Source organism: Phasianus colchicus, chromosome Z (assembly GCF_987193195.1).
Source record: "Phasianus colchicus chromosome Z, bPhaCol1.hap1.1, whole genome shotgun sequence".
Taxonomy (NCBI): domain Eukaryota; kingdom Metazoa; phylum Chordata; class Aves; order Galliformes; family Phasianidae; genus Phasianus; species Phasianus colchicus.
Window position 1 is genome coordinate 24,549,638 of NC_143476.1, and position 12,098 is coordinate 24,561,735.

At 41.2% G+C, this 12,098-nt stretch overlaps 1 protein-coding gene across 2 annotated transcripts in view; it reads right to left on the minus strand.

Annotated features, from left to right (window-relative positions):
- The window catches only part of NRG1 (neuregulin 1), a 448,079-nt gene extending 439,776 nt beyond the window's left edge, over positions 1-8,303 (minus strand). The window contains exon 1 of one of the 2 annotated variants that reach the window (XM_090131420.1): positions 8,251-8,272. In XM_090131420.1, coding sequence (XP_089987546.1) covers positions 8,251-8,255 — 5 coding nt within the window. In that variant the 5' untranslated portion in view covers positions 8,256-8,272. Of the gene's footprint in view, positions 1-8,250 lie in introns of both variants that reach the window. The other variant, XM_090131421.1, reaches the window with a different exon arrangement.
- Between the last annotated feature and the right edge of the window lie 3,795 nt (positions 8,304-12,098).

Consider the following 12,098-nt stretch of genomic DNA (forward strand, 5'->3'; position numbering starts at 1 on the left):
GGCACAGCATCCATCAAGCAGCTTCTTCATACATTTCTGTGTATCAGGGAGAAAGATGTGTCAATAAACTCTTTCAGGATTTACTTGGTTTCTGGTATTTTTCCATAAAAACCTGGTTTGTGTCTCCTACAGGGTCCTCCAAGACACAGAAAGGAGGTGATGAAGAGAGCATATCGCAAGACCAGTACAAGCTAGTCACCAGAAACCCAATACGAATCACAAAACTCGCAGTAAATAACTACCCAAAAGTCAAAATGCTCATAATAACTTTACTGTGCAAAAAACAAACCTGCAGAGCACTTAATAGTAAACTGGATGAAATAAAAATACTCTAACATCCAAACATCAGCAACCACTTACTAGATTTGAAGCTCCCAGCCAAAACGCTTGGACAAGATGCCTAGAAAAGCTATCACTTCTTCTGTGTTCCATGTTCTGGATGTAGCTTTGTACTCAAATGTTGATAGCTTTATTAAGATTCAAATCTGCAGAATATTTGTAAATACACATTTACCAGCATGAAGCCTGTGCTGCCTTGATCTCCAGCAAAAGATCCGAAGCGTTTTACTTTTCTTATCTACTTGTGTTTTCTGAAAAAAAATATTAATCACCTGAGATTTTTCATCTTCCCTTGTCAAAAGCTCTCTCTGCATCTGAAAAAATATTTCCAAAGTAAAATTCATTGTGTTTTGTTTTAAATTTAAACTGTATAATAAAAAGATTCTCAGAAAAACATCTTAGCTAGTCCAATTTCACCAAGTACTTCATTATAACAATTGTAATCATTGCACATTGTTTATAGGTAGGTATCATATTTCTAATGAATACTTGCATTTCATTAATATTCCATCTCATCTTTATGGTGTTCTTACGGAATATTGAAGATGCACATTCAAATCCATGTGAAAAGGACCAAAACTTCTCATTTGAAAGTGGATGGAGAAGTATTCTCTAGCATACGCATATACTTAAAATTTTCAGCAATGCAATTTACTGGATGTGAAAGGAGAAAAATCATGTCAGAATAGCCATTGAAATCATCTAAATTGACAAACTGCTTTCCAGTGCAATTTATGCTAGACTATAACTACAGCTTCAGGGTCTATTCTTGCTGTTTGTGAAAGTCAATAAATGTTTTGCCACTGATTTCAGTAGCGAAGCAAGTGCTAATATAAATCAGAATTTTGTGTATTTCCAAAAACCTACAGTGTAAGTAATGTCCAGATCTCTTAAGGATCGACTTGTTCATGCTACTTCAGACTTGCCACACATCACAGTCAATGCACATAATAGAAAACATCAATCAAAACCTTCACTGGTCTTGAGAAGACCTATCCACTTGTAAGGAACAGCAAAACTCTTTGATAAGATGTAAAAGATCAGCAGGAATTCTTTCTGATTAAGTTCAAACACACTTGACCTACAGAGATCATCGGCAATGACCAGCAGTCACAACAAGACAAATGACCAATGGTCATGAACTACTGCTCTCCATCAGTGCTGCACACAGCCCTGGCTCCCAAGGGTTCTGTCTCACCACTGTTTGGAGTGTCTGTAGAATAGTTCTTGGTTTAAGCACTGCAGGATCAAGCAGCAGGCACTGTGGTGCTAATCTCTACTGTCTCCAGGAAAGCACCAGTTGAAAACTAGCAATAGTATGACACCATCACTATTATTCTCCCACCCATGATAGAAGTAGGCCTCTTCAGTATATTACAAAACAATTCCCATTGAACAGCAACAATCTTTTGCTTACTTCCACTCCGTTAAAAACCATGGCAACACCAGTTAGAAACTGTTAATGTTTCACTTTCAAACACAAAGTCAAAGGGGCCAAACACCTCTAAGATTTAAGGAGGCAACATATGCCAGTAAAACATTGTTCAGGAGCCATGGTTTTTCTTTTATGCCAATCATTTGCTCCCAGAATATGTAGGACTGGATTCTTAAGCACCAGCACTAGACAGCGACTAGTAGTAAAACTCTGGACTTTAAAATTATTCAGAAAAATAAAATTACTAGAAATAGTGATCAAAAATAGTACTGAACATTGTAAATAAATAATGATAAAAAATAATACTGAAAAATTTGAACTGCCAGCTGATTCTGTAAAAACATGATTGATGACGGATGATTTCACCAAAGGAATGAATCAAAACATATTTGCTACTTGGGGCTGGTATTTTTCCCATGGCTTTATGTTTCCCATTGAACAGTACAATAGAATTAACTGTTCTCCTTCAGCCTCAAATAGTTAATAACAAACACGAAAGTTGAGAAGAAAGAAGAATGTGGTCAGCATGTATGCGGCCTGTCCTAGCAAGAAAGACTGACTGTTTTAGACAGCTGTACCAAAAACTAATTGAGTCCCTATTCACCTGTTGTGAATCAGATTCCATCCCTCCACCAGGCTACCAAATGCTCTTCACACAAAGAAAGTGCTAAAACGTACATACAGATAACCGTTAAAAAATAACAACTGCTCTTGTCTGAAAGCAGACCGATCATAAATTACTGTTGCCGTGAAAATACTTACTGGCATGATGAAAAAAAGATGCAGTACTGTGTATACATTAGGGCATTCTGAACATTTTCTGATAGCTACATACTTACTAAGAAAGTCAATATCAGGAAAACATTTTCAGAACATTATAGAAAATGCATAGGCTAATTTACACTGCATTTTTTTTATTTGGGCATCTTAGCTTGACGCCAGAATCCCAGGTGTGCAGAAATCCAGACGCATTTTAGTTGAAGTCTGACATTTTCTAAAGTTCCTTATGCATCCTTGAAGCTTGCTGTTTCTTCCCTGCAAGTGAGAAAGTCCCCTTGAAACATGGAGGAATCATATCATCCCAAGAAGGCAATGCTTCCCAAATTTCTTCTGACTCACTCACTTATGATCTCCTGCATAGATAAACATGATGTGGAACTGACAGCTTCTACAGTTGCAAGTTTCCCTTTTGTTTTCCCAGAGCTTGCATACATTTTTCAAGATAGCATGTGAAAGGTGTTCTGAGTCATATATTTGATACTCGAAGACCATGTTTTGGATGGGTTTTTTTGGTCAGATTTTGATATGAGCTGCAACAGTTTCTGTCAATAGCTATAGTAGGTTAAGAGCTAGCTATGAAGCAGTCGTATTTCCTCTCTGCCTTCCAAAACAAACTGTTATATTTAGCTGGCAATCCAATTAAGAATCTAAAACTTTGTTAAGTCATAACATACTTTATAATCATTGAACATTTATAGGTTCAGTTAAAAGTTAGTGAAGACATACATTGTGAATGCTTATTTAAAATCTTCATTAGTTTGCTCAGACATAAAGTGCTAAATTAAGCACCAAGATTCAGGGAAGATGCTTGAGACTATTTGTATGTACAGCAACAGATTTTTCTTCTACAGCATACTCTACCTATCAGTAAGCTGACATGAATTATAAAAATATCCATAATAAACTAATATGCCAGTTTAGTGAACTATTTTAACAATGGAACTGCTGGTGTGCATGACTCACTTTTTATTAAGGTAATGATGGTGATGCACCCTATTTAGATATGCATCTCATTGCTGAAGATGATCTTGGCATGAGAACAGCAATATACCTATGCTATTCCAGAATATTACACAATCAGAAAAGATGTGTCTATTTGCAGGCAAAACGTATGCTCACTATCAAAGAAACAATTACTAACAGAATGCAATGAAAGCACATCACTACTAAGCATTAGAGTGCAGCTCTCATGCATATCAAAAGATACATAAATATATATGCATGTAAATGTGGGCAAAGTTTTTCAGGTTGTCTAAAAACAATTTAATCCACATCTCTTGATTTTCTTTCCCATGCAAAAAGGTGACTAGATTCATTTCATATTTAGAAATATTAAGAAATGCATCTTGCAAAGCAGGTATTCTGATATGATTTGTCAGTCATATTATTTTGGAAGAAAACTATGCTTGCCATTGTTGCTGCTGATGGTATCAGAAGTGGAACCTTCTGGGCAGTGAGACTGACACATAAGCAAAGCAGAGGCAACCTCTGCTCAACTCTTTTATACGACCAATCCCAGTCAAAAAAACTGAATACAGAAGTGTGTGGTTGCATGTGGAAGGAATGGTCAAAAAATACTGTTACTTCTACCACGTAAGTTGAAATAGTAGTAAATGAAGGTACGTGTGATGTCAGGGGGAAGATGTTCCCTCCTGGCAGTGCAGGGTCCCCACCACAGGGTAGACTTCACAGATGCCAGAGACAATGCTAAAATTCTCATTTGTTTCAAGGACATGGGATTGGTCTCAAGATGAGCATGAGAGGTAAACTGTGCACTCTGAAGAGGCATTTAGCATTGCAAAAATTTGCCTTTTGGGATGAGTTTCTCCATCTTAAAAAAAATGGCAATTGGTGAGAAAGCATTGTGGGGAGGCTAGGAAGGCTGCAAAATCCAGCCCACAGAAGTCAGGTAGGAGCGCTACCATCTAACTTGGCACATCGAGCTAGTAACAGGCAACTAAACTCCTGCAAGCAAAAGGGAGAAGGAGAAAATGCAGTTCAAACAGCCATTGGAGCAGCAACACAGAAAAAGTCCCAAAGGGGCCTCCCAGGCAGGCTGCTTGATCAGGATCCAGCCCTTCAGAACTGTGCTTATCCCAACAAGAAGTACTATTCAAGAAAATAATCTGCCCCATTTGTATCATGATGTAAATGTGGGATTTACACAGGCATAACTATGAATGTAAAAGAAAGACAGAGAAATATATTCAGAATTTATGCTTTCAATTCAGCAAAGCATGCAGAGCACACAATCTCGAAATAAGTATTTCCAGATAGTGGAACATCCTTTCTTTTAAAGAGACACATTAATCAATCTCAGCTAACCTCAAACTGATGTTTATAGATAAAACAATTTTAAATGAACTATTGATGGAGTTTATTTTCAGTAGTGCTGGGAAAGGCTACAAATCAAAGTATGAAAGAGCAAAGTATTTAAAGTGGGTTTCAAGTCTGCTCTTTACTCTTAATTTGAGTCCATCTGTGAAAATGACTGTGAAATCACGTAGCTATTCAAAGACTGAGCTGACAACATGTTTAAAGTTTAGAATAAGCTTTCTTATTCCTCCCCTCTTCATTTGATTAGAAACATCTGTATGTCAGGAAGAAACGTGACACTTCGGACAGGGCTACTAACCAAACCTAAGTGATTTAGCACACTTGAGGGCTGGATTTAACCTTGTTGTTACAGAGAAGGCCTGCAACACCCACTAGAATTACATGTGTGCAAGCTGGGGAATAAAGATAAAAACAGACTCCCTACTGCAGGCAAACATTAAGCCAACTATTTTTACCTCAGATCTTCAAATGTATTTTTAAGTTGCTAAAATTTAGGAGCAACCCCTGAAGCAACTACAGGCAGTTAAATCTGATGTGTAGAGATGAAAAATTTTCACATGTTATATCCATCCATAATAGAAAAAATGAATTTTAACTTCTCATTAAATTAAATGGACTTTAGGCACCATGGTGAGTATGTTTAAATAATTTTTGTTAGTACAAAGATATTTTTGCAAACCTAATTAGTGCCAACATAGATACAATCAGGCTGTTACTAGGCTCAGCGTTAATTCCATTATATGGCTTTATGACAATCTCAAGACATGAAAAAAAAACCAGTCAAAATGCCCATCTGTAGCCAGCACATACAACATACATTATTGCTAACTGGTTCATGAATTTCAAGTTGGACTGAAAGAGTGGTGTAGTATTGGAATAAGCTGCCCAATAAGGCGAAGGAGCCACCATCCCTGGAGGTGCTCAAGAACAGTCCAGATGTGGTACTGATGAACATAGGTCAGTGGACAACATTGGTGGTGGTGGATAGTTGGACTAAATGATCTTATGGGTCTTTTCCAAACAATGATTCTATGATTCTATAATAGCCATCCATAAAATTAGCATACATGACTGCAAAACTGAGCCATCAAAACATTTTGGATCCTTAACTTCTTCCTATTTTAACTGCTGCTCAATGACAGTAAAATATGTTGCAAGTGGGGACAGAAGTACTTGTAATAAGAATGTGGGGTCTGCATAAGGCTGAAAAAGTTACATCAGAACCCACCCTCAGCCAAATGCTGACTAGTGCTGCCACAGCCCTTCTGCAGAGGTTGCAGGGAAACTTCACAGCCCAGTAGAAATTAAGGTAGGAAGGAATATATGTTTAGTTGTTGCTACACAAGCAACATGTAGCCTTAGGTTGAGTGCCCCAAATCCTCTCCTGTACGGGGATGGAGAGGCAGATGAATGCCAAAAGATTATCTCTGTTGACATTTCATCTCATGATTGATTGGCTTCTGTGTTCTTTTTACATAGACATTTCAGATTTCCTCTCATTAGTCACATGAGCAGTCCAGCATGGAAGAATCTATGATTATGTGCATGATTAATCACGGCCAGCAGAGAACACACAAGCCTAATGACTGAAGGTTCTGTCTTCAGTGGTGGGGAACATTTATTTCCATGGTAAAATCTGCCAAAATTCAGTAGAAGCACTTAGACAAGCAGAGAAAATGGGAAAGGAAAACTTAGGAATGTGAGGGAATGTAAAGACATTCCTGAATTGTTTCATTTTTAATCTCCCACAGTTTCAGGAGGAGCAACAAAGGCCTAAGTGGGAAAGAAGTAACATTTTCTTTAGAACAAACTCGAGCAAAATGATGTAGTTTCATCTTAAATAATGATGATAAAAATACATTGGTCTTCTACCACAGTAAATGAGCATATGTTGTGGCTTACAAGCTGGGATACACCAGCCAATGACATAAAAATCCTACTGAAAAGAAGACTGAGTATAAATTGAGAGGATTCCAGATTTATTAGTTTTACTCCCTCAAACCCAAGATTTTCATGGAATTCCATTTAGACTGGTCTGAATTATTGTGCTATTATTGTGTTATTCATTTTGTATAAGGAACCTTCACCTCTAGAAAAGTACTTTGATGGGTTCTTCACAGTTAAACAATGCTTCTTGTCCACAGCTAACCTTCCTGATTATTCAACAGACTTATTATCACAGAGTTTAACTCCTCTCAGTCTTAATCTAGCAATGTCTGTGATACGCAGTATTGTTTGCCTTTTAAGCAGGTAACTTCCTATCAGCTTCCAAAAAATAAAATTAAATTAAATAAAATTAAAATTAAAAAACCTAACAATGCCATACATCACAGAGTTACAGAGTTCAGCTTCTACTAAAGCTTATGAGTATCTAGGATTGAAGACCTGTGGATAACTGATGAATGCAAAAGTATAGCTTCTTCACCCAGAGACACAGGAGATCAGCAAAGAATATATTTAAGATTGAAAAATGAGCGTAATTCCAAACATGCAACAGTGCAGTTCATTACCTATGCAAAAGAAGGTTTATTACAAGAAATGCTATGGAAACAATGAAGAACAGCATGGTTAGATGCTGTAGTCTAACAAGCCAAACATCGGATGAAAGAAGGGAGGATTTCTACTGGAGCGTATAGTTACTACTTATTTTACAATCAGAGAAGTTTTCACTAAAATAAATGATTTTGCTCCTAGAACTAAGGATGCATTTTCCCCCAGCCATCAGCTTTATCACTATGTGACATAAGACTAAGAAAATGTAAGAATAACAGAGGTAAGCTTCAACTGAGCTCAAATTCATTTAAGCTAATGCGCAGCAAAACCAGACTGTATGTTTTCATTTGCAAAACTGCAGGGTGCCACTTCACACTGCCTGCCGCAAACAAATGCTGAGCAGATACAGCCTCAAAATGCTAACAGAAAAGCCCATCCGGCGCTGGGCTGCTATCCCGCGCTGTGCTTGTGTCACCCTACGTTCTCGCCGATTACTTATGGTCGGATGTGCCGGCTGCTTTCTGCGACGACTGAATCGAAAACCCTGCGTGTGGACCCGACAAGGCTCAGCCACATACGTTCTTCCCTAGCCCAGCGACTATCCCACTCCCGCACGGAGACTACGTTTCATGAATGAGGACGGGGAGCCCGCCTTTCCTCGCGCCCTCTGTGCCTTCACAGCCGCCGCGGAGCGGCCGCGCCCGGCGCCGCGCTCAGCACCACGGACAGCGCCCCGCGGAGCCACGCAGCCCGCCGGGCCGGGACACGCGGGGCTGGCTCTGGGCCGGCTGGGCGCGGCCGCCTCCCGGGTGCCCGCACACACACACACACACGCACACGCACACCGCGGCGCCGCTGGCACTCACCACATCCCCCGCAGGACGCCCCGCCGCCGCCGCCGCCGCCGCCCGCCGCCCGCGGCGCCGCCGACGCCCCCCGTAGCGCGGCGGCGGTGGCGCCGGGCGGCCGCGGCTCCATGCGGAGGGCAGCGGCGGCGGCTCGCCTGCCCCCGGCCGCCCCGCGGAAGCCGCCGCCGCCGCGCACAGCCGGAGCGGGAGGGCGGGGAGCCGCGGCCGCATGGTGCTGCCCGCCGCCGCCGCCCCGCCCGCCGCCCGCCCCCCGCGCACCGCGCCGCCCCCGGCTCCCGCGCGACCGTGCGCCCCCCGGCGGCCGGGGCTGTTGGCAGGGAGGCTGGAGCAGTCCCGGAACCCCGGCTCTCTGAGGCTGTGAGCAGGAGTTCATTCGGCACTGCTTTTTTTCGACCGCTGCTTTCTTAAACCGAAGTGGATGTTGTTCCTGTGGTGTACAGAGGTAGTGTAGGGATGTAATGTGCTCCCTCATAGAGATAACACCCTGTCAGATTGAAACGACTGTGGCACAGGCATCAGCAAGGGTCTCAGAACTCCAAGCATACACAGAGCGATACCACCTGAACCTAAATGGTGTAAGGGCACGGTATAGGCAAACAACAACAGAAGTGTAGGCCACAAGACTGCATCTTGAAAAACTCATTGGAGAACCCAGATTTCTAACATTTAATTAAAACAACAACAACAACAACCCTCTAGTGGTTCACTGATGCTTTCCAACCAAACAGCAGGACCAGCCTGACACTTCTGATGATTTCATAGAACCATACAATAACCTGAGTTGGAAAGAACCCATAAAAATCATACAGTCCAACCCCCGGATTCATGCTGCACCACCCAACTCCAAACCCTCTGTCTGGGAGCATTGTCTAAATGCTCCTTGAATTCCAGCACTGGGGCCATGCCAACTGCCCTGGGCAGCCCATTCCATGCCCACTGCCCTCTGCAGACCCTTTCACTGACCCCCAGCTGCGCTTCCCCTGATGGCTCCATGCCGTTCCCTCAGGCCCTGTCACTGTCACACAGAGCAGAGCTCAGTGCTGCCCTCCACTCCAGGCCTCTCCTCACCTCCATGGTCTCTGTTGAATTTGCTCCATGGGGTCAGTGTTAGCCTTGTGCTTGATAGAGAACCCAAACTGAACTGATCATTTGCCTGGGCTAAACTCCAGGAGGTTCCCAGCTGCCCTTTCCTTCAGCCTTTTGAGGATCCTCTGAAAAGCTACTTCATCCTATATATCCACTGCTCACCCCAGCCAGGAAGCATTAGCAGACTTGCTAAGAAAGCACTGTCCCAACACTCCGCTCATCAGTAAGGACACTGGGCAGTCTCAGCCTTACTGGTTACTTCAGAGGAACATCACTAGTTACTAGTTAACCACGAGCTAAACTTTGTGTGGCTGATTAAAGCACTTTGAGCTTCACAGTACTGTCCATTATCCACACATCTCCCAGTCCATGCATCCAGTATCTTTCCCACAACCCTTTTCACTTGTTAGATTTTACAGTATCCAAAAGATCTAGAATACAGTGTGTGTGGACAGAATGGCCAGTGTGCATCTGAACTCAGAATGCAAGAAGTCCTTTCTTGCCTCTTCCTTCAAATGTGCACTTAAGTATTAAGCTCCTGAATGCTAATTCATGAGCAGTGAATAACAAAAAAAAAAAACAATATTTTATTTTTTGCTGAGATTACTGATTACTTCAATACATCCCAAATTTGAGCAGTGCTTAACAAAGAGGTCTGATTTGCAATGAAATCTGTGATTGGACCTCAGATATTTCTAGACAGTACAGCTTGCTGATAATTTTTGACTTTCTAAAAAGTGACACTTTATAAATTTCCTTTTGTGTCACCTAATCTCCCTCACTGCAAGCAGGCTACTCTGGCTGATTGCAGCTCAACAACTCAAATCTACCCTGGCCAGCTGATAAGGCTCTCTTGTTTTCATACCCTGCCTTATAAAGGTTCCCTTGCCTCATCCTGTCATTTTAAAAACTGAAGTAGTGCTTATTTTTTAGGATACTGGCAATTTGGAAAGAAGTTATCTTCTTTGTAGAAGAAACTACTTTTATGTTTCACAGTTTTCATTTTCACATGTATTTGCATTTTAAAAACAACATGAAAAACTACTTATCTCCTTAATGATGTTGTAGGTTTGTAAGTCAATCCAGAGCACAACTAAACTTGCAAGGCAATCACCATCCCACTAATCACTATTCTGAGTGAGGATCTCCAGTTAATTAAGCACCAAATAACACATTTATGGTTAAATATACTTCAGCTATTCAACAGAGCACTGCAACCAATACTTAGATACTCAGACATCTTTCTGAGTGAGGACTTCATTTTGGAGAAAAAATCAAGTCATCTGCATTTGGTCTTGGAAGAACAGTTAATAAAAATACTCAGACAGAATGTCAAAAATATAGTTTCGTTTCCAGTATGAGTACACTCAATGCCCTCCAGCATATCCACACAGTAAGTAGTATGGACTAAAAAACTGGAAAACTTAGATCTTTCTCTGGCTCATGTGAAATCCTTTCATAGCTTTCCAAAGCAAACATTCAGTATTGTGCTGGGTATTCAGCACAAGTACCTTCCACACAGCTTTTGTGTCAGCTCTGGTGGTACAGCTCAGCAAGCCTTCTCACTGGTTTGTGATGTGAGCAGACAACAAGAAACAGTTCCTGACAGAAACTCTTCTATCTCAAGGGTTTTAAGAGTAGATGTCAAGACTTCTGCATTGATAAGAAGAACTAGAATAACCCTTACATGCTCAGAACAAGGTCAGAACTTGACAGCACTGTGTAAATCATCTAAATACGTGCTGGTGACACAGATCAGACAAACTCCAGAAGAACACATGCAAGACAAATTGCCATTCTTCCACTTCCAAGTGCCAGGCCTGCTGCATAAACCAATGCTCTTCTTTTATGAGCTGCTCTCTGCAGTTCACTCCAGCACCCTCGCAAGCTGTGACCCTCTGCTGCTCTCTGTGGACCAGCGCTTGGTGGCAGCAGGTCTGGATGGGCAACAGCAGCAGTGGGAATTTCCACAATGCAGTACACTGAGTTCTTAACTCTCATGCGTGGCTGCTTAGGGTTTCGGAGGAAAAAATGATGATTCCTACAGATCCTCAGTATCAAGAAGACCTTCAGCACCCTTCAGGCTAGGGTTAGCAGGTCTAGAAATGAATCTAAGCCCCTAAGATACATTTGCCTCTTTTGGTAACTACCGTGTACTCACTGACATCTTCACCAGCTTATTTGGCTGTCTTTCATATTTTAATTTGATGGCATTCAAGAGTAGGAATACTTCACACATAAAAAATATGCTGAGGCCTAATTTCAATAATGTGTGATTAATGGCAGGCAGTGTTGAAGGCTGAAATTTCTCTGGCAAAAAAAGTACTCGTTTCTTTTTTTTCCCAGCAGCTTTGAAACCATGAAAGCAAAGAAAAAAACCATCAGTTACCAGAGTTATCAAATATAGCAAAGGTTAAAAGCAGCATAAAAGCAAAAATTTCTTTAGAATACATAAATGGTCGGAGTCCATCCAGAGTGCATATACACCATTCCTGCACTGTTTCAGGAAAGAACACAAAAGTAAACATAGTAGGTTACACATGCAGGAAAAAAAAGTATTTGGAGCAATAAAATGGTAAATAAAGGGTAAATATCTTTTTTTTTTTTCACCTAAAAAAAAAAAAAAATACTGTTTACACAATGTAATGAGAATTCTGCTCTTGAAGTCTTCCACAACAGAACAACAGTAGCAGAGACTGCCACACTGCAGCAGTAGTTTTATCTGCAAGAAAGCTGAAGGCCTTGCAAGGAGGAACTTT